Here is a 23,424-nt window from a genome sequence, read left to right as displayed (position 1 = left end):
TATATATATATATATATATGTGTGTGTACACACGGATTACTTCACTATATTACTATATTCACCATGTAACTTTTTAAAATATTTGTTTTTTGTATTGTCATAAAAATTACTACAACTGGCAAATTTAGCGCTTGTAATTTTATGTTGATTGAATAAATGAACCGAAGATGCTACACGTTTTTACATTTTTTAACAATAACGTATATATGAATAAATAAATAATTTATTAAAACCATAAAAATGTTTGTCATTCGTTATTAATTTTAAGAACATATATCAGACGTGTCAATGTTAATAGAACCATTGACACGAAGAGCGACTAATTTCGCGCGTATTATACAAGCAATCTGCAGCTTCGTGCACGCAAGATGCCGTGCAAATTATTTTTGCGAATTGTACTCGTATTTTGCTCGCGGCACTAAAAGCCGCGCCTCTTTTCAGCACTCTATATGCATTTCCGATAATTATTAATAACGCGCAATAATACATGACAAACACATAGTCAATATCTTTTTGTCTTCTAATCACAATCATATTCATAATAAATATTCATAATAAATATTGAATAATATATATTTTACATCATTTATAAAATATTAAATTAAACAGGTACAAGAGAAATCTTCGTTAACAAAATAATTCAATTTCAACACCAATTAAAAAAATATTACAATCGCGAATATAAAAAAAATATACAAAAAGAATAAATCAAAATAGAATTAGATCAAAATTTATTTACCAGATTGAGAGCTTCCCTGTCCGAGTCCATGGAGTCATTATCAAGATGCGCCTCGGTAGCATCTTGAATGTCACTTGCGATACTCCTGTCATCTCCGCTAAGTTCAGGACCATCGACATCCCCATGCAAGTCTGCATCTGCAACAAATAACAATCTTGATCTCTGAAATATTTGTTCGATCTAAATTTTTTTTTGTTTAAATTTTTTATGCCTGATAAATCTTTAAAATTAAATCTCTGTTTTTACTCTTATTAAGCACTCAAGATGTAGCGCAACATTGACGTTTCAAGACTCAGAACTTAAAATATTTATATTTTTAGATTCCGTATTTTATTATCAAATTTATCAGAAAAGAATTGTGCTATTGTCGTACAATCGTTATTGTTCTGCGCTCTATACTTCTGATGATGGTATCGCGTGGGGGTGCTGGTCGGCGTGCTGGTGGCATGAAGACGCATATCCGCGAAGATCATCCTGGACTCTTCCAGGAAGACCATCATAGCTTTCCGTTTCGTTCGTCGTCCCTACATTGGGACGTTTCTCGAGGTCCAGCACGGCGAACGATTTCTCACGCGAAAGGGATCGCGCTCGGCGATCCCACGTTGATCTATCGATCGGCGCGATCCCATTGCGCTTCGGAAGACATAAGACAAAAAAAAGCTGTGCACTCCGATAAAAAAAAAAACGCACCGATTGTTCACGTTTTTTCGCGCAATGTTAACTGACGATCGATTGAGAAAATAATTAAGTTTGCAATAATTGGAACGGACGTCTTTGAGTTAATTATCGTAAACACCTCATTAATATTTATGCGCAGCGATTGACGTGAGTTTAAGGATCCATAAAAAAAAACGGTTTCGAAGAAGCTGGTTTGTCGGAGATCGTTTCGAGTCCTAGAAGTCACTGTTGATCTTCGTCGACGAACTGATACAGAGCGAATGTCAGAATGACGCAACGAAATCGTACCCCTAAGGGCGCACCAATCTTCCCCACTACTACATGGTCCTGTTGGGCCCTGGGATTGGTCGGTCTCATAGTTACATCAGGCTGATTGGTGGATCGAGGAGAACCCTTTTGCCCTTTCGGCGTGTCCTCCTCCCCTACTACAGCAGCAACCCTTCGTGAGCATCCATCATCGTATCTTATGTCTACTTTCTCCCTCGCCACCCCTTTACTAAGAGCTTCCTTCGTCTCGTTCGCGCCGGGGTTGTCGAATAATGGCATGGAACCGTTTCGCTGATTCGGAGAACACGGGCTTATGCACCGCGATTGGCTCGCGCGATTTTTAATAATTATTTCGATACGCCGATATACTATTTTGAAGGGGGATTTATAGCAACGTATGTCACGCTCAGGGCTGCTGTCGCAACAATGAGATTCTATGGACTTTATCAGAAGCAATAAACTTTAGGATTTCGTTTCATACAAACTTTCCTACATTAATTGATCACAAAAGAACTTGTGCAAATTATAAAAAATATATTAGATATAGATATATGTATAATCGATTACAAACTTGTCACAAAACTGAGAATCAGGGAAATTAGGAAATTGTCAGGGAATTGAAAATGATCAGAGAAATCAGGAAAAAAAGAATTTTGCAAAATTTTTTGGAAAATAAAAATTCTTCGCTTTAAAGAAGTTTAACGTAAGTTTATGTTTATCACATCTATGCAGTTTTCGAATACAGCAACAATTAAAAATACGAGCAGTGTCAGCAATATTAATAGTAAATTACATTGTTATGTTAAAAAAAACTTAAATCAGGGAAAATTATGAAATTTTGTCTAGAAAAGTTATGGAATTTTTAAAGAAATTTGTAACCATCATGGATTAAAAAAAAAGTCATTAGGTATATAGATTGTCAAATTGGAAAGAAAAAAGCTAGAAATGATTTGTAGATATTATTAAATTTATATATTAAGTAATGAAGTTACATAAACGTAATTTCACAGCACATTTCTATAAATGCAAATGTTACCATGTAATCATAAAAATTATATAGTACACGATGTAATCATAAGAATCAATTTAACAAATGATTGATTTATCATGTCTCCTGATATTTACAGAATTACGTAAATTATATTAAATTAAATTTGATAAATTATATTTATTAATGATACTATGGATCTTAATACTTTTCATCATTGTTTCGACAACATTATCTACACATCATACTCTTTTGTTAGACTTTGTAACGATCCTTTGCGTTTACGAGGTAAACGTAAAAACACATAAATTGAAGCGAGCAATCAGCCGCGACTAAAGACAAAGAAAAAAGCTATTCCCTTACATTCTTGTGGGAAAAGTCGAAAACCATGGAGAGGTAATGTCGAAAGGGGACGAGGGTCAGCAATGCCAAAAAGTAGAAGTCGCTTAGCCATTTGGTGCCACTCTTCTCGTGGTACTTTCCCATCGACTCCCGATTCCAGGATAAAAGCTGGAGAAGAGAAACCAAAAATGGAGATAAACGCTCGCGAGAACGTTGTAAAAACGCTCCGCTGCAACGCAGGTGGGGGACTACATCCTTCGGGTCCGTCGAGGTGCTACTGGGGCTACGGGAACGATCGTTACGTAGAAGAACGTAGAAGAAGAAGAGTGAAGGAATTCAAAATCCAGTGAATATCCTGCTAGAACGCGGCGTCATTTTTCGGGGGCCCGACCCGATTTTCGCTTCTCCATCTGCGTTACCTGACGGGATGATTCCCCCGAAATCGTAAAAAAAAAAGGGAGAAAAAAGACGCAACAGGTCAGGTAGGATACCTTCAGGAAACTGGCGCGCACGCACAACATTGGAGCGGATTCTCTATAAAATTTTGCTCCGTTCAGCACGTTCTACCCCATCTGGGTGTATCTTGGGCCCTTCCTCCTTCGTCTGCGCGACCCATTACTCCCCGTACCTACTACTCCTCGTCCTTTCTAACGCGCAGAATATTGCGGCAGGTACATACGCGGCTCACACGAGGCTTTCCTTTTTCATCCACGAATTTGCATCATCCCTTCCCTTTTTTCATCGAAAATTACGCTTTTTTTCCGTGAGAATCTGTGAGCCCCTTTGCAGACTCCTCGCAAACGGTAAAGACAGTGTTAGTAGTGGGGAGATAGAAGAAGGGGTCCAAGATTTTTGGGGTGATTTCTGCCAGTTTCGATTTTACCCTTGCTCTCCTTTGTACGTTACGACGAACGACGCGTTAAAGATGGCGATTCGTATTATGTACCAGGTGCAACGTCTTTGATAACAGAAAAAGAGAGAGTGATTCGCGGATGAAACTACCATCGATTGGTTTTATTTCTTTACAACATATACGCGTGCAAAATCACATACAAACGCACATGTATTTAGAGACAGAAGAAGAAAGAAGGGGAGGTAATGCGACAGGAAGCGACGGTTTTTTTTCGGTTTTTTTCCAGTACGCGAATAACTGACGCTTTGCTCTCAACGAATCACAGGCGATAGTTTAAAAAAAAGCCAACGGATAGTCACGATAAATTTTGTTTAGAGTAGACACTCGTATCTGTACGAAAGAGAGAGATAAAGAACAGAGACGTGAATGTGAACCGCTAACGGATTTTTATTTCATAAAGTCTCGTGCGCTAGAAAGATCGGTTGCGCTAGAAAGAGATAGATCTTCAGATACAAAGAATATATTCTATATAAAAGGATTTTGGAAAGCTATTATAAAATTTAAAAAAAATGTTACGGAGCACACAGAAAGATTTTACTGGAGCAAAAATTATTCAAAAGTTTAGGTAGATGCAGATTTGAAAATAATTTCGTTGCATCAAAATAATTATATAGATAATCATCAAAATAATTATGTATTTGATATATATAATGTTGCAAAAAGCTTTGTCAATCTACCAATCAGTTTTTACATAATTATTTTTATGGTCTAACAAAATTATTTTCAGATCTGTATCTGGTTAAATTTTCATATTTCAAAACCTTCTGTCCGCATAAATCATTCTCAATAACAACTCTAACTTTTTCTATCTCTCTTTATCTCTTTTGCAAATATCTTTGATGCCATTCCTCTCGCGATTAACAAATAAAGTATAACGACTTCGCTATTAGTTTCAAACTACCAGCAAATTCACACCTGCGACCTTACAGTCGAATGAAAGGACCGGCCATTCGGATCGCCGATCCACCCGCCGATCTCGAGCCGGTATCGATTCGATATCGAGCTATACGAAAGAATGTCGCTCATCTGGAAGATCGTTATCTCCCGATGGATCTCCTCGACGTCTCTTTGTGTCGCATCTGCATACACATCGACGCACGCACACTCGCGCGCTCATCGCACGGCCGTCCATTGTGCCGTCGACGCGGTCACAATGCAGTCGCCCATGCAATTTCGAGCCATTCAAGTCCGTTTAGCGCTTTGCACGAGTGACACGGTAACCGTCTATCCATCACCCACGCACACTCGTACGAATGCGAGTCGAAAACATCGTCGTCAAGCAGAGTAGTACAAACGCAAGCGATGATACACACGGACGGCGTCGGTGGGGAAGTGCAGCTGTGGATGCAGCCCTCGTGTTATACGTGCCGCTCTTACGAGAGGTCGAGGATGCGAGGTTGCGATGGCGACCTTCGCCTTCGTCCCTTAAGAGAACTCCTCGCGTGACTTACGGCGAAAAACTACGTGGCCGATGACCCGAGCACGAGCAACCTCCAAGATCAGGAGTGTTCACCGCGTGCGAGTCACGTCCGTCAGGTGATAAAACGGCGCACAATAGCGCACCTGAAGGCTACTGAAGATTAGGCGATTTTTGGCAAAACTTATGTTAGTCTCAAAAGAAAATAGCAAAGAAATTAATCTCCTAGTGATGATCTCCTATTTATTGAATCGGAAAGTCAGACCGGAAAAATCATAAACTCGAGAACTTATTGGAACTAATTTATTATTAATTTAAATGTGTGATATTCTTTGTATATTGATACAAATAAGTTTAGAAATATATATAATTTTATAAATATATAGTATTTTGAATTAATTAAATGTAAACATCGCATTTGTTCGTGAAATTAAACGTTGCGAATACACTCTAATGAAGATAATTTCTACCAGAACAAGTCTTTCGCCCTGTTATGTGTTTTAACATGAACATTTCCTAGTTAATCTAAATTATAATACAAGAAATACACACAATACGAAGTAACACAATGTGAGCAGTGTTCTCTGAGATCCATATAAACCAACGTCTGAATTATATACCGCTTCTCATGAATATTACATACATCAGAATACAATAAAAGTTTCCCAGAACTAATTCGTCCAAGTCAAAGTCCGAATGAACGTGTAAGTAACATTTGGTAAAATCAGAACTATGATAAATTCTAGATTCATTTGACTTTTAACTCAATTATTATTAATTAACCTTAATGTAATTATAGCTGCAATACTTATTAATAATTTAAAGTGTTATTACTACTTTTTGCCAACGTGCCAGAATCACAACTTTACTTTTACGAATTGCATTAAATTCTTTTTCCAAATTGTGCGAGTTCTTAATACATGTTTAATCAATGAATTCGAGAATCATTTATTATAAATCTGATATTAGAGTCAAGCAACCTGGATTCGATTCTATCATGTTTCGATTTTACCGAACAGTAGCTTATACATTCCCATCTAAATTGGCGGACTCGGCCGATGAATAGCGACAGACGCTTTCTCCGTTCGCGAGCGAGGAATCGCCATGAAAAAGTTCCATTTTCTGGATGAATTCTGGCCACCGTGCAACCAGAATCCCTTCCTAAACGGCAATCTCTTTTCTCTCTCTCTTTCTCTCTGTTCATCTTCCCTTCCAGAGATTCTCTTCGTCTCTTTTTCTTCTATTTCTTTCATTCTCGTTCTTCCGCTCGTTCTCTGGCTTAAAGTGTTTTTGTTCGCCAGGGCGAGAATAGCCATCGACGATGAGGGCGTGCTGCTCTTTCCGCGCGATCTACATAAAATATCGATTCTTTGAACCGCGTCCCGGGAAAAATATCGGCGAGTCACGCGGGCCCGATGATGAATCCCTCCTACTGAAGCCGGCCCTTCTCGCTTTAACGTATATGGAACGCGTCACAAAAGAGAAATCGTTATTTTCACGGCTCGGTCCGATTTCGCGGTTGCATCCCGCATTCTCTCCCCGTTTAATCCCCCTCGCCCTCTCTTTTACATTGCCGATCCACCCGCGAATTCGCGATCATCTCGTCAGCGATTTACCTGATTTCCTGCCCTTTTACTTCTTTATATTGTTTCTTCTTGCTCCATGATGGTCTTATAATCGATCAGTTTTCTTCGTAACCTTTCGCGATTTTTCCAAGACTTTAATACGATAAAATCATACACAAATTCGATTATAACTTTTATTTCTTTTTCAAATGAAAAATAATATTCTTTTGCAGAAGTTTTCTTGGCCCTAAAAATTATGAAGTTCCCACATATTCTTCTTAATTGTTTTCACCTAAGAACTCTCATAATAATTGGTATAACTTGTTCGTGATCGCGAATGATTTCTTAAAAATTAATTTACAGCATATTATGATTTATAGAACTTTTACTGTCAGGGTTTACATTACCATTACACGTTCTCTTCGATAAAAAAAGAGCATTTATTTTCCAATTGGAAAATTCATTAAAATCGGTTAAAAATAGATCACACTCTAAATGTGTAATAAGTGCATTCACACTGTACTGCAATAAAAATGGATTTACACATTTAAATGTGTTGTATACTGTTCTTTCCATTTAATGACACAAATTTTGTTCTATCTTTACTACTCATTGAATGCTAAGAAAAATAGAATATGTGCTGATTAAACATGTGTTACTAAATGAATAGCATTCATAATGTTATTTTTACATAGAAAATTCTAAATCGCACACATATATGAAGACACTTACTTGGATTTGCAATGCAATGCTCAGCATTAATTTAAACAAAAAATTCCAAATTTAATTAATGTAAAATATTTCTACTATAATATATTATATTATTTCTTTCTCATTTTAGTATAACTTAAAACTTATCAACACATTTTGATATTCGAGATATTCATATTAACTTTTTCCCGCGCATATATCGCAAATGTCGCAATTACTTGCACATTTTCTGAAAGGGCGGCAGCAGCAAGTAGATGTTTCTCATCGTTATAAAGTTCCTTTTTCCCCGATTTACTCGCGTCTCAGCAAGACGCACACCCCTCTAAGATGGCAGATCGCATTAGAGCCGGGTTCCTCTCCTCCCAGCCGTTCTTCTTTCTCGGTCGTGTAGCAACGCGACCGAATGTCTAAGCAGCATCTGCCCTCCGCGTCGTTTCTTCGTCGCCATTCTTACGTAAGGCAACGACAATACAACCCGGCCCGGGTTACGGGGGAGGAAATTCCCCGGGTATTATTCCCGAGGTATATGCACCGCCTGTCAACCGACTTACGATTTTATTAGGGCCTTACGTCATTCGATTATGCTTGGCCGGGCCCCGGTTTTCATTCAGAGCAGGACCCCGAGACTACCACGAGGAAACGTCCGACATAACAGATCAGATCCGATCGGTTTCTACATCGTTACCTTGAAGCATTTTAACACTGCGAGGCTTTACGACTGTTTCATGTAAAAAAATGACTAAAGGTGATGTATTGTGATTCAGGAATTCTTTATAAAGAACGGAATAGTGTCAAGTATATGACAAACTAATATCTTCCGATTATATGAAATATTCTAAGATCTCATAAATTATCAAGAGGTAAAAGATGACCATAAAAGAGATTACACAGTATATTGCCCCAAAAATATTTTCTCAGACAAGTTTCGCGTGTAAAAATCATGATTGAGAATCTGCCAGGAACCCTAGCAGGGAAACTCTACGTTGCATAAGTATTGTCCGGATGTTGTTGACGAAAATCGCTGCTGTTACCGCGACGAGATTGTAGACGACGAGAGAAGCGTATCAAAGGGGAGGGCACCATAGGGGGATAGATACCAGGGCCAATAGAATAACAGTGTTTCGTCTGGCGTGTTTTGAACCGGCATTGCCCGGCGGCTCGGCAAGGGTGACGAGAGAAGGGGTGGACTGGTTTCCGAGCTCGGCGTGTGTGGGGTGAGTCTAAAACCGTTAGGTTGGTCGCGTGCTACCGGAGGCACGTGGCCGCATCCTCCTCTCTTCCTCCCCCTTTTCTCCTGTGTCTTTTTTACGCACGCGCACATATGTGTCCCGAACAAGGAGCGACAAGATGTACGGATACTTCTGTACTCGAAAGGATTCTTAAGCATTAAACGGAATAATCTTATGTCATGATTATATTCTTATGTACACTGAAAGAAAAGATTGGCTACTGTAGCAAATTAGATGGTAAAATATAGCATAGCATTTTTACTTGGCTGTAATAGCCAATATTTTTTTGATTGCTGCAGCTAATTTTTAGTTGTGTTAGCCTATCCGCAATGTCAGTACAGGATTTTAATTGTCTAACGCAAGCAAAAATGTTGCAGTCAATTAAAAATACTATGCCATATTTAACCATCTGATTTGCTGCAGCAGCCAATCTTTTTTTTCAGTGTATATTTCCATGATGCAAAAGCAGCTTGTAACATGGCAGTAACATTGCAAACATAGCAATCTTGCAAGCTCTTCTGTGCTGTATAGATTAAAATTATATTCATTTTTTTAACGTTTATTGTTTATTATTAAATACTATTTTGCATTAAATTATAGCGTTGAATAATTTGCTTCTTGTAATATTTTAATTGAATTTTTAATCTATTTGAGCCAATTTATTCTTTAATATTTGTTTTTTAAATTCTTATCATGACATTTATTCATTGATCTAAACAGTTGTAGAATTTTTGTTAAAAATAAAATCAACGATGATATTAAAGCTGATTCTATCATGGCGCGTAAAAGACTGATCTTTTAGAATTAAATTTCGATCCATTTTCTAATCAACGATTTATATGAGAAAATTGTCAACATCACGCGCGCAACGAATCTCTAAATGAATATTACGGATTTCGCCGACGAATGGAACTTAATTTATTCTGTCTGTTTTCGGAGGCCATGGTGAGTTTGAGCCCGGAGCTATTGATCGAAATTCGATGATCATTGTTGTCCAGAGCTTATACTGGCGAAACCCCAAATTAAGGGTCAGGTAAGCAGCCAAAGATGCTCGGACGCATGGCGCCATTAACCGCGATTGCAACGCGATGAAAACGAAATAGGCGATCGCGCGGCAGATGCGGGGATCGGTAAACAGTCGACCGGATAACAGTTAGGCTGCTGCCGTCATCGCTCGTCATCATCAACGCGACCATACCGTTAGACAGAGGCAATGTGCGGGCCCTTCGACACGTGCTACTCGATCAAACGCAGCCGTCCTTCAGATGCAGATAGAATGTTTCGGCAATTGATCTAAATACTCAACATTGTAAGAGTTTAAATAATTTAAGAATTTTACAATCTTAAATTTATAAAAAAAAGGCATTTAACTTTGCATTTAAGAAAAAAAGTAACTCAGAAAAGAGAATTTGATGAATATTTCAAAAGCGTTAGAGGAATACATGATAATGTTGTTTGATAATGTTTAACGAATAAAATTGCATTATAATTTTTATAGGTAAATAATTTTTATAAGTAAAAACGTAATTATAATTAGGGATCTCATAGAAATAATGGTGAGACGCGAACGAGAAATCGTTTCGCCTTCACTATATCACTGTTCGCTGTAAATTTCCGATAAGGAAATGAAACTATGCATATAAAGAAGAACGTTACCGAAGAGAGAAAGTTTCGCGACGATACCTCGACACTATTTCGCATTGGCACCCTTTGTCGCTCGACTGGCAGTGATGTATGGTGCGGTAGACCTGCATGCTGACCACTTCCACTCTCTTACGAGCAACTTTCCCGTGTATTGGGCGAAATTTGATTTCTAGATCTCTTTTCCGAGGGCAAAGAGCTGGACAATGGAATTTTAAATCGCTAAAGATTGGGGTGATAGATATTACTAAGCGCGCAGGAAATTGCAGTTTTCTTTCCGGAATAAAGTTACAGTATTCTATGTTACTTTACTTTCAATTCCATTTTAATGTAAATTTTATTACATGATCGCAAAATTATCATTAATCATGAGAACAGCGAATCTTCGTCAGTTCTTCGAAAAAAAGAGCGAGTAGACAATGTCGAGATTATTTGAATATCCCATATTTAAGATTCGCCCTGCGTAGTCCAGGGCAGTGATTGTCGACTTGGCAGGCTAGTCACGTGGCCGGCACGTCATACACGTCAAACCAACCCCCTGTGGAAACCGCCCTATTGCGTCTAAGGCCGCCCCGCGGCCGGTCAGTATAAGCAGGGAAGCCTGCAAGCACTTTACATTCTATTTTCACGCTGTACTGACCCCGATGTATGCGACTTCCTTAACATATTCGCCAGATATTGCCTTTTAGGCACGTGCTACCTACCGAATCGATATTCATCTTCTGTGAGAATGAGAATTTATCGACGTCCTTAAAGTAGCACCGATCGCCACGCTCCCCAGATAGTAAATTTATATAAGTCGTGTTCGATGCATTACATTTTCACATAAAATTACGTTCAAGGAAAAAATTATCTTAGCGATGTCAAGAAGTAATTTTATCTAATATTTGATATATTTAATATATGTGTAGTGTAGATAAGGTACGTGATGTGGCAATAAAGTGTGCGGTGAATTTTCAGAGAAGATAAACATCACTTAATTAATATATAAATAATCTTTATTTAATTCATATATATATATTAATTAATAATCTTTATTTAATTCATATATATATTAATTAATAATAGAACTGTCTAAATTAACTTAATCGCGATTCAAGATAATCTAACTTTTTACAAGAGAGTTATCAGCATAAAAGTAAAATTACTTGTAATAAATTATGATTATTTATGAAAAATTAACAAAATTTAAAACTCCACGTGCAAATTCAAATTAATTTGAAAAGAAGAACTAAAATAACAGCAGTTCTAGTATTAAGTGATGTTTATTTTCTTATAACATTTACATAATTTATTGAACTATAAATAAATAATATATAGATAAATAAAAAATATAAAGAATATATATATAATAGAATAATTAATTATTTATGTACTTATAACGTCGTTATAAAACCAAATTCAACAAAATTATATGAATTTCTCCCTGTCTATATGTAAACTGCGGTAGACGAACAATGAACGAAAAGCAACTTTCAACGCGTGATCACCTATCACCTGACGTGCTTTAAACGGAATAGCTGGCTATTTTATGCGTGTCACTGCCCCGTGGTGTTTTCACGGGACGACGAGCACCCCCGGATTTTTCCAGGGGTTCTCCGCGAAACGGACAGCCGTCCAGTCAAGGGGAGACCATCTAACCGAGTTAAATAACGCTACATTAACACCCCGCGCGATACAAGATCTGGCCAAGTGTGAAATACCCCAAGCTTATCAAGCTCCCGCAGAAGTTTCTCTTCAATAATCTCATGCTGATCGTTGTTCACGTCGATGTGGCCGCGTACATTCTGTGTCTTTTCTGAAAACAGTGCCAGTTTTTTTCAGAATAAAAGACAATGCCATTTGTTGAGAATTATTCCCCACTTGATCGAATTTAATGCAACTTTGCGTGAGAGCGGACACAATTTTGAACAAGTGATGTATCTTTAGTATAAACATTAGTCCAACAAACAAATTGGATCATTCATTTGCACATTTCTTTTCTTAAAAAAAACTAGGAAGTAATTAGTTGTAACATTTATATATAATTTTATTTAAAAACACAATCTTATAAATACTTTCTAAAATTAAAGTATATATAAAAAATGACTTAATATTTTTTGTAGATAATTTATTAAATAAAAAATAAAAAAAATTGATAAAAATCTTAATCTAGGATACGAATGTTGAGTTGGTAAAGACTAATGGATTTTTTTTTTCACCAATAGAATAAAACATATATTGTGTTTTTTCTTAAATATGTTTTTAACGTTTCAAATATACTTTAAATAGTACTGTAAAAAAATATTTCAAACATATTAAAAACATCAATTAAGCATGTTTTAAACTGTTTAAAACATGTTTTTTACCAACCCTGTGAATAACATCGTATGGTAAAGGACTGGAAAATTATCGTGTGTACTAAGGATAGTAATAATAATGTATCAAGAGGTCAGTTTCTTTCCTTTAGGAATAATTGAGAGAGTGATAGGATAACATGAAAAATGTGCTTTATCATCATTGATTTAAGATTATACTTCTTGAAGTCTATTTTCATCTGTCACACTTCGTTGCTGAAGAAATAATGTATATCACGTATAATAACGCTTGTTGTTAAAACAGTTCCGCTCCGAAACGTTGGGAATAAAAATTAGAACGGAGAAAATTGCTTTGTGAGATTAATACATCGTAAATTCATTAATATTAACCTACATTCAAGTTTTCATTACATTCGCAAATAAATCCGTTTCTTGAAATTAGTATAATGGGGGGTCGATATAGTTATATGTATGTAAATAACTCTAAAACTTATATAACATTAGTACAATAGACTAATGAGAGAATATGTATCCATTTTCTCCCAGACGGATATACCATACATTCTCCTTCCCATCTTGAATATTTATAACAATCTCTCTTTTTATTGCTTTTTTTTACTCGTCGTCTCTTTGTTAGTGAAACTCGTTTAGTTGAACGATTAAACTAATTATGAATTTTGATCCCTACGGCGATCAGAATTAGACGGTCGTAATAGATTTAATTATTTCGAGGTCTCGCCACTTTGATGACGACGACGCAGACTCCGGTTGCTTCGAAGATGATCATCTTGGAAGAGATATAAGAATATAACGGTGACGTTTACCTGCGCGTATCGTCTTTTGTCCTTTTGTCACAATTATTGACGTCTAGACGCGATCGCTGTTTCTCTACGAAATGACAATTACTTGGCAATAGAATCGTCTCATAATTTAACTAAATTAATTTGACTAAATTAATTTAACTAAAACAATGAAGTTAAACAATTCAATTCTAAAAAATAATTAAATTCAATTTAATTTATTATTTATTCAAATTTAATTTATTTACATTTGGCACACATAAAAGTAAAAAAATATTATTTTTAACTCAGGAGATCAGGTAATCATTGCTCTTTTAATATTTAACAATGTATAAATATTGTAAATTATCAAATTTATATTCTTTTTGTTATTATATGGTATTATTTCATATTATTTTTCAATGAACTGTTATAATTGGCTGCGTTCAGCAAAAAAAGCAGCTTTGCAATTATTGAAAAATTCTTCAATATTGGTCTTTAGTTCCTCACTGAATCTAATAAATGTATAAACCAATCTGAAAATTTTGCAACAGTTGCAAAACTGCATTTTCTGCTGAATGCAATCATTGTGTAACTATATATTTGAAACGTGAACGAGACGATGAGCGAAGATTGTCGAAAGATTAAAAAATCGCTCGATAATGTCTGAGGGGAAAATCGCACCCATCTTTTAACGGTTACACGGCAATACCTATGTCGACGTTAACGCACTCGCGTTATATTCTTACCGAGATGATCGCGAAGTTCTGCGATAGAGGAGGCAGCCTCTTGCACACACAGAGGTGTGCCTTTTTCTCCCTTTTCCGGAGCCCCTCCGTACTTTACCACCCCCTTTCCTCCACGCGCTGACGAGGAGAGAGAGAACTTCCCTCTCTCTTTCCTCCCCGATTGTTACCGACTCCGTTCTCGCCCTTCGCCGTCCCTACCAACCTTTCACCGAGCACGACTCTGGCTTAATGGCTGACAGGGCTATCGGGTTTCTGCAGAAGCGTAAAAGATCTTCGAGGAAAGACGCGGAAAGAGCGATAGGCGCTGCCTTCGTCACTCTCTTTGTCTCTTTCTCACCTTTCTTTTTCTTGCTCCCTTGTACGCACTCTTTCTTGTTTGCCGGTGCATACACCCTTACCGCGAGTAAACGAGAAATTTACAGGCAACGAATCGTACATACCGTCGTAGCTTGCACAGACTGAGTTCCCGTGTGTCAGTTGACTCATACAATTCGATGCTTAAGATAAACGCGCACGTCTCGTATTTCTCGCGCAATTTAATCCGTCCATCGTTGCGTTATCCTCGGGGGAAAAGGGAGAGGTTGGTCTTTCTTACAATATCATTAATTCCGCCATTGATAGAAACTACTCTGAGATCCCATGTGAATACAAGGTTATAAAAATATCGAGAGTACGAAGTAATTTATAAATTTCTCTCTATCTTCCATATCGTATTAAGATCTTTAATCTGCTTTTAAGAACAGTACAATATCGTCTGCAATAAATGACGTTGCATTTGTTGCAAATGATTAAAGATTATATAATTATATGATATAAGATTATATAATTTCTACGTTCGAATATACGCGACTCAATATAATCTAAAGAAATTTACACATAGCGCGTTTTACAAGCATGCTAACATACATCGCATTACGTATAAAAAAGGAAGACAAGTAAAAAACAGGGATCCTAAAAAGATCTCGCTACTCATCAGCCTGTTGCAGGCCCACCCCCGCGAATGTATGGTGCATATAAAAAACTACGAGGGTTGCACCCCTCGACAGCGGGTGTATACGTATCGACAATCTGTACAATTGCGTGCTGGTAGATAACATGGCGCTAATTGATTATAATAAGCGGTAAGGAAGGAAAGGCGGAAGCAAGGCTGGGGTTGAGAATCGTAGATTGTATCGAGGGGTTGAAACCGCGTTTAAATGGTCATCCAGTAGTTAAGTTGTTACTTCCGGTATTTTGTAGGGAGTCTCAATTTCACCATATTTATTTTTTACGACCCATTATTTTATAAATTTAATTATTTTATAAATTTAACAAAAATCTTTGCAAATATTGCAAAATTGTTTAATTAATATTTGAATAAAACCGTTAAAAAACAATATTATTTTATTTGAATATGTTTTAATTACGCTCAAATAAATTTGATTTTTGTTCTTTTACATCCTATAAATTATTTCAATTTAAAAAAAATATAGTAACAGCGATAATAATCAAATAATACTTTACAGCAAACAAAATTTGTATTCTTTGAGAACAAATTTTATTTTAACATCTGCGATAATTGAGAAGAGAGCCAAGTAGAAAGGCTAGAAAGACAAACGGGAGACACCCGGTGCTGACAACGGGGGCGTTCGATAATTTATCGTCTTCATTTGCCCGTGTCCATATTTATTGCATCGTTATGAACAATACGGCGCCTATTAAACGAAATAACGCCTGACCTCACTGCGCGTACGCACAATCGAATTAATGCTAGGGCTCGCGCGATCATGTCCAATAATAAGCTTAATAAATATTGATTGTTTAATTAATGTATAATCGACCATGTGGGATACAGCCTGCGCGCTATCGGCAGTCAATTTGTCCGCCCACTGGCGCAGCACGAATTTATTAACGGTTTATTTTCTGTAATCACGCGTAGCTTTCGACTGTTTTAACTATCTCTTGCCTGCTGCCACAAACAACAGAGACATGATTTTCCAAAGAGTATGATATTTTCTATGTTATGCTTACATCATAACTAATTTAGATTCTGTTTCAATCATTGAGATTCTTTAGACAGGTTAAAAAGAAGTATTTTAGAATTTTCTTTCTTTCTTCCATTGTATTCCATTTCATTTTTAAATTACAAATTAAGTTGTCACATTTTTTTTACATTTGCATTTCTTTCATTCTTTTTTCATTTGTACTAAAAAAAGATAGTATCGAAGCAAATTTTACGCTTTCTTACTTTTCCTTTTTAACTAAAAAATCAGAATAAATCTTAACCTATAAGTCAAAAGCAATTTAGCTTTCATTTTTAAAGAAAGGAAATATATTGAGAAGAAAAAAATTATCGCAATATTGTAATAAAGTAATTAGCTTTGTAAACATTTTTTAGGACAGACGGAACTTTTTATAAAGATCGACTGCTTGTTTGCATCTTTAAGAAATAATTATATTTGTGGGATGTCAAATAAATTACGGCTAGCATTATCTAGACAACAATATCTATATCCAGAGAAAAGTTTCTTTGATTTAACCAGTTCTTGAAATTAAATAATAATTTTTATTTTTCTTAAAGATATTTTCATTCTAATTTTTAAAAAATCGACAAAAGAAAAATAATTTCCTCAATTTAAACATATTTTTTCTGTATGTAATAGCAAAATATTGTTAGCATTTCTTACTGTATTGTATCTGTATTGTATCGTAAATGACATTCAAATCAAAGAAGTTTTTCTTTAACCGTACAGCAATGCACAAATTTCTTTGAAATTTCCTTGACTTAAATTTTTTTTAATCGGAGAAACTTTTTTCTGAGTGTGCAAGAGAAAGTGCGTAAAGCTACCTGAATAGTTCGAAAAAAAAAATTGCACTCAACCTCCGAGTTACATATCGTGTACTACACGAAATCAATCGAGCGCCGAGCAGGCCCTATCGATGATCGAGTAACTGTAGGAGAGAGAGATTAATCGTTAATGCAATAATTATACGTTCACGAGGCAATTACACGGCTTCGTGAAAGAGGAGCAGCCCCGCGCCAGAAAAACAATGAAAAACGTTGCGTCTTCTGTGGGAACGGCCGTCCCATTAATGGAATCACCAATTGCAGAGTTATTGGTTAAATTGCTAATTGCTAGCCTCTTTCTTTGGTTCCCTTTCTAGCGCCGCGTGTAACGACAATTGCGCCGACACCCACCCGTCGATCAACGCTATTTTCATAAATAACGTCTCGCCTCTCTGTCGACTGTACAATTTCTCACGGCTGCTTCTCCGCGGCACTTACTTAATTTTCGGAGTGTGGGCGAGTGAATTAATCTCTCCGCGCGATCGAATCGGACTGTTTGCTCGTTCTCTAGGAGGCAACAAGAACGGAGGACGGAAGTCGTCCTCGACTCGTGAGAAATGCGCACCGACTAAGGGAGAAAACATCTCGCCGAGCTCTTTCGCCTCGCGAAAGGGGAATCGCGAATCTTCTCGGTTCTTCGTCCGCGGTTCCGTTCACATCTTCAGCCCACGATCCTTCATTCTTAGAAAGGATCGTTGTACTTGTTTTCATTTCCACTTACGCGATTAGACTTCTCACGGTGCATACAGGTATCACAACTGGCGTCTCGCACGAACGTGCCGCGTATTTTTATGTAGAATACTTTGAAGATATTTTTCCGTTATATATCGATATAACATTCCAGATTTTTTAAAACAGCCTATTAAAATTAATTAAAGTTGCAATTTATAATTCCAAAAATATATATGAAGTATAGAACTTGAAATAAAAATAAATAACAAAATTTTCTAAGCCGCGTGAGCCAAATATCTTCACTGAAAAATTTCTAATGAAAATGGGCAAATCAGAATTTTCTATTTTAATTCTAAGATAACTAGATATCCAATTATGATAATCGAAGTCCTGATTGATATGATCGGAATTTTACTGGTTCGTTCATTTTCAATCAGAAAAACAATATGAGCAAGTAGAAAGAAATCAACATCGCAATCAGCATTCCAGCAGAATTAGCATATTCCGTTTGCAAGACATTCACTGGTGGATATACCAACGATAAAAATCTGAAAATCCCCAAGAGATCCCATCGCGGAATTTGAATTTGCTCCATCTAGCTGCGATCGTAACGCATGAATCCTGAAAAGCTCGAAAAGAAGGACTTCTTTATATTCAAAGAGAAACTCTCGTTTCATCTCTCCGATTCGAATAACAAAGTGAACTAGTTCGAGTTATAAAGATCAGTACAGCTTCTCAGCACCGATCACAATTTTCTTTAAACAAAGAAGTGAATTTTTATTAGTAATTATCATTCCAATTCATCAAAATTATTTTCAATTCACTAATCAATATTAATAGCAAATAAAAATATAGTCATAAGTTTTAAAAAGAAAATATTTGATAATTTAATTTTATATTAATAAGAAGACTTTATATAAAAAAAAATTAATCAATAGGACTAATAGAATTATTACTTTTTCACTAAGTAGTTCTAAGTTCGTTAAATGATGATTTCCAAAGTAAATAAAGAACAAAAGAGAAAAACGGAAAAAGTTGCAGGCTGAATTTTCACAAGTTAATGTGTGACTGACGTGACAATTGGTGATTTTGGGCCAAGGTGTGAAGAATAGAACTTCCTTCGTAGAAGTCGGAAAAATATTTTAACATTCAAAAGCGATTTTCCACGGTCGAGCCTTGGCCCGACGAACGATTTGAATAAGAAAGTCACCAAGAAGATGTACTATCATCCGTGCTTGCATGAATGAACAGTCTTCAGGCAAGTTTATCGCAGGAATCGTTTGCATGCCAAGCGAAATCGATCCTCGTCTAGCTCTTCAGGATTTCCATCGTCATCGACTTTTGTCGTTTGCTTTGATTCGTGATGCGAACGCAAAGATGATTCTTCAAATGTGAAGCTAGCGATCTTCGATTGATCATTCTTACAATTACAGAATATAAAAACGACGACTGTAATGTTGAATTATTTGTAAGAAACGACTATTAATACAATATTTAACGTGCTTTAATTGAAAAATATATATATTACTATTTTCATAAGGTTTAAGATGCAATTGAAAAAAATCATAAAAGAATATTTAGAAAAAATGCAAAATCCAATGTTTTTCTTTTATCATTCACAAAAAAGCAATATTGTGAGATCACAAATAACAAATCGAATAAAATAAGTATTGTGACTGTTTTCTCTCTCTTTGATTTCATAGTTTAAAGTGACATTTATGATTTTTTTTACTTGTAATTAATGGCAGCTGACATCATTTTGTTATGAAAATAAAAAGCTTGTACTAGCAACATTAGAAAGTATGATGAGTAACATGACTGCTCGAAAGATCTCGGAGAAGTCTGCGTTAAAAGAATCCCTGGTCTAGCCATATCGGTCGAACAGGTGTGCGGGTACGATGCGAGAATAAACGATTAGAATCTCGATTAGCATCCGCGGATCATATTAATCGCGGCTGCATTACCAAGCGATTGCATCCGCTCGAGTACGATTTCATAATCGGACATGTATCAGCTTCGAGCACTAAGTCTCGGTTCGCTTTGACGGCTTAATAAGAGGTAATTGCGTCTCAAGTATAATATAAGCGCATAAACGATCTAACATCGATAATCAAGCATGCAACAAGCGACAAACTATTTTTTAGATTAATTAATATTGATGTATCGTTCATTTGAAGAATTCTTAATAGCGTAATTAAAATATTGTCATTATAAATTTATTTTTATCAATAATTAGATTTAAATATTATAATATATTATATATTAATTATATTCTAAAAATTATGTTCTAAATTCGGAAAGAATAGCTTTGTTGAAGCATTTGACTGTTGAAAATTTAACTAGATATAAGTATCTGAAAATAATTTTATTTATAATAATTATGTAGAATGCTTAAACTGATTGCTAGAATGCAAAAACTTTTTGCAGTATAGTCATCAACGTTTAAATTCTACATAATTTTAATAGTCCAATATCATTTTCAGATATGTATTTTGCTAAACTTTTAAGTACTTCAGTAAAACCGTTCTTTCCGTGTATATATATTTTAAACTCTCGCGACATCTCTTCGAAATTCGACAAAATCTAAGACAAACATGCGATTATTTCTTTCGTGAGAACCCCTGACTATCACGCGAAATGACACGAATAACATGCCACGGAGCATACGACGGCAGTTTCGTCGGCAGTTTCATCATTCCTGACATGATGATTCACAAGGAAGCGCAAAAAGGAAGACAAGGAGGAGTCGATGAAGTGGCTGCGGGACGAATGGTCGCGTTTGGAAGACGTGGAGGCAAAGGAGAAAAATGAAGCGGGTGGCGGTGGTGGTGGTGGCGCTAGGCGATCGGAAGTGTGTCAAATTACAGAGGTCCGCGATATTAATGACTCCTAATGACATGCCCCCCTCCTGACAGCAGCGTCCGTACCTGACAGTACCTACCGATACAAGGAAAGAACACAATTTCTCTCCACTAAGCCATTCGCCCGGGCCCGCTCGCGAACCACCAAGGTTGAGGCCCCCGTGCGGCTCACTGTGTCAGGTCGGTGGACCCGATTCACAGAATCGACATTAAAAATGCAATTACTAATTGACGGAGACTAATAGCAATAAGACAAACAACGGCCTAAATGCTATAAAGTAAAACACAGGTCGGTGTCCTTCACCCCATCCCGCTCGCTACCACCGGTCAAATCCTATCGGATCCCGTTCTCGCCTCATACCTCACTTCTATTTACCAATCGTTTCTTTTTCTTTCTTTTTTGGCTCGAACTTGGTCCGCTCTTTTCGTTGTGATACTTCTACGAGGAGCATCATTCGCGAAGGGGCGCGAGCCCTTCTGTTTACGACCGGTTCGGCATTTCCGAGAGGCCGGTCCAACCGCGAATTTTTTGTCAGCTAGCTCTACACCTTTGTTAGTTTCTGTCCATTCGTCCGTTTTATTTTACTTTGAGAGGATAGTTCGATGTGCCATCGACGAGATCGAGGTTTAACCCGTACTATGTTTTTATATTATTATATTTTTATATTTCTTTGATGACAATCGCATACTTCGTTTATCTCAATTACACAATTAATTACACAATTAACACATTATTGAACGTAGATGTCAGTTAGTATTTTGTTGACTGAACGTTACAATCGAACGTTAAACATTCATTCAAAACTGAAACAAGTTCACTGTGTGAGTTGTTCTTTCTAAAGAAATATATATATTAAATCAGACCTGTCCAAAACTTGAAAACTGAACGTTTCCCTCTCTCTGTTATCTCGTTGAGCGAAACGAAAGGAAAACAAAAAGAATAGATGCTAGAGTTCTCTCTATCAAATGATTGCCTGTTCTATCTTTTTTGTTTTCTATTTATCTCACTCAACGAGACAATGGAGAAATGGAAGCGTTTAGCTCTTTAAGTTTTCAACAAGCCTGGTTTAAATCATTGTGCAAGATTGTTAGAGTATAAAATTATTATTCATAATCTTCATATTCTTATTTCAAGACCTTAAAGAGATGTCAATATGATTCTGTTTGAATTGATTTATGATATCTTAACTGTACTTAAAGCGATCTTAAATATAAGAAGAGACTATAAATATCGGGGGTCTTAATGTTTCATTATAAAATTAGTGATTGTGTTTAGTCTTAATTTTTTATCGTGGTTTGTTTTTTTCTGATATTTTGTACATTATAAATGAAATTTTATAAAAAAAAATAGTCGGCCATAGACGTTAATGTTTGCATAAAACGTTCGAACAATAATGTATTAATTGGTCTTAATATACAATATTACAATTGTAATATTTATATAAAATTGATGTTAAGAACAATAAATACATAATATTTCTGTCAAAATTATTTTTAAATATAATAACAGATTAATATTAAAATTATGAAAAAGATGTCGCATAACTACTGATAATTATAACTATTATAAGCATGTTCGCAGGATTGCGTTATTACGCACATCAAATAAGTTTCTTAGTTTTGCAGATGCAGTCGTTTGGCGGCATCCATTACGTTCTGTCATCTCCCTCATTATCGCGCTTTCTGCGAAGAACGATACATGCTATGTCAGATCTCGTGACGCGTGACACCCTTCGAGTTTGTCCCGTCGTTCTCGAAACACACGTTCATGGAATTAACAATTCTCCTTATTAGGTCTGTTATATAAAAGTTTGTTTTGCTAAACACGCAAGAATCTAAAGGACTAAAGGTCGTTTGTTAGATTATAATAGTGTATTTATTATACTATGCTCTAATATTTTCATGTTTACGTAAATGTAAGCTTTATAATAGAACATATATCTAATTATAAAAAATTGTAAACATGAAATAAATAGTTATATATAAATTTTCGGTGCTATGGAATCAGACAAATTACGGAATATATAATATTCCCAATTGGTTTCCTCTTTCAATTTGCTGACAATAGTCACGCAGCTCTAACTGAAACTTTCCCACGATATGATAATATAACGCTAAAAATTTGCACGCGCTCCCCTTTCTGTTATGTTTAGTAGGTGTCGCGTGAGTCAAGTTGCCATTTGCAATTTTAGCACTTCGAATTCGTCTAAGTCGTTCCGCCTCGTCAAAATCGTAAAAGGGTCTCGAAAAGGGACTAAATTTTTCTGAAAATCATCAACGATTCAGTCGAACCGTCCGCAAAGGATTTTTAGATATTTTAGTGATTCTTTTATGATCCTAACGAAAAATCTAATGGATGCACACGGATGGTTCTCTAAAGTTAAAAGGCCGGTTATACGGCACGGAAGAATTCCTCAGGGCAAATGATAAACTGCTGCGTGTAAGCGGCATCTGCCGAACGTAATTGGTTTTACGACATATTTTACGTGGAAAAAAATTAGTTGACGTCTCCGGCATGGAAGATCTTTTGTAAAAAAATCGATTATCTATCTTATTTTATAAATTTTTTATTTTATTGTCATAAATATTACAAATATTAGAGTAAAGTGATACAATTTCAAACATGGTACAATTCTGAATAAAATAAAATTTGAATCCAAAGTTTTTGATAATCTTGTTCTCATTATATAGAAAGCACTGAAATCATCAAATAGGAAAAATGAAACTTAAACTTCAAAAATTGGATTCA

General features: G+C 36.1%; 1 protein-coding gene across 1 annotated transcript in view; it reads right to left on the bottom strand.

Moving 5' to 3' along the window:
- Positions 1-23,424, bottom strand: part of LOC108691159 (POU domain protein 2-like) — a 136,911-nt gene that overhangs the window by 7,016 nt on the left and 106,471 nt on the right. The window contains exon 5 of the mRNA XM_018198815.1: positions 740-876. Coding sequence (XP_018054304.1) covers positions 740-876 — 137 coding nt within the window. The remainder of the gene's footprint in view (positions 1-739; positions 877-23,424) is intronic.

This window comes from Atta colombica, unplaced genomic scaffold, assembly GCF_001594045.1.
Source record: "Atta colombica isolate Treedump-2 unplaced genomic scaffold, Acol1.0 scaffold41, whole genome shotgun sequence".
Taxonomy (NCBI): Eukaryota; Metazoa; Arthropoda; class Insecta; order Hymenoptera; family Formicidae; genus Atta; species Atta colombica.
The sequence above is the reverse complement of the archived record's forward strand: the minus strand, read 5'-3'. Positions and strand labels throughout refer to the sequence as shown.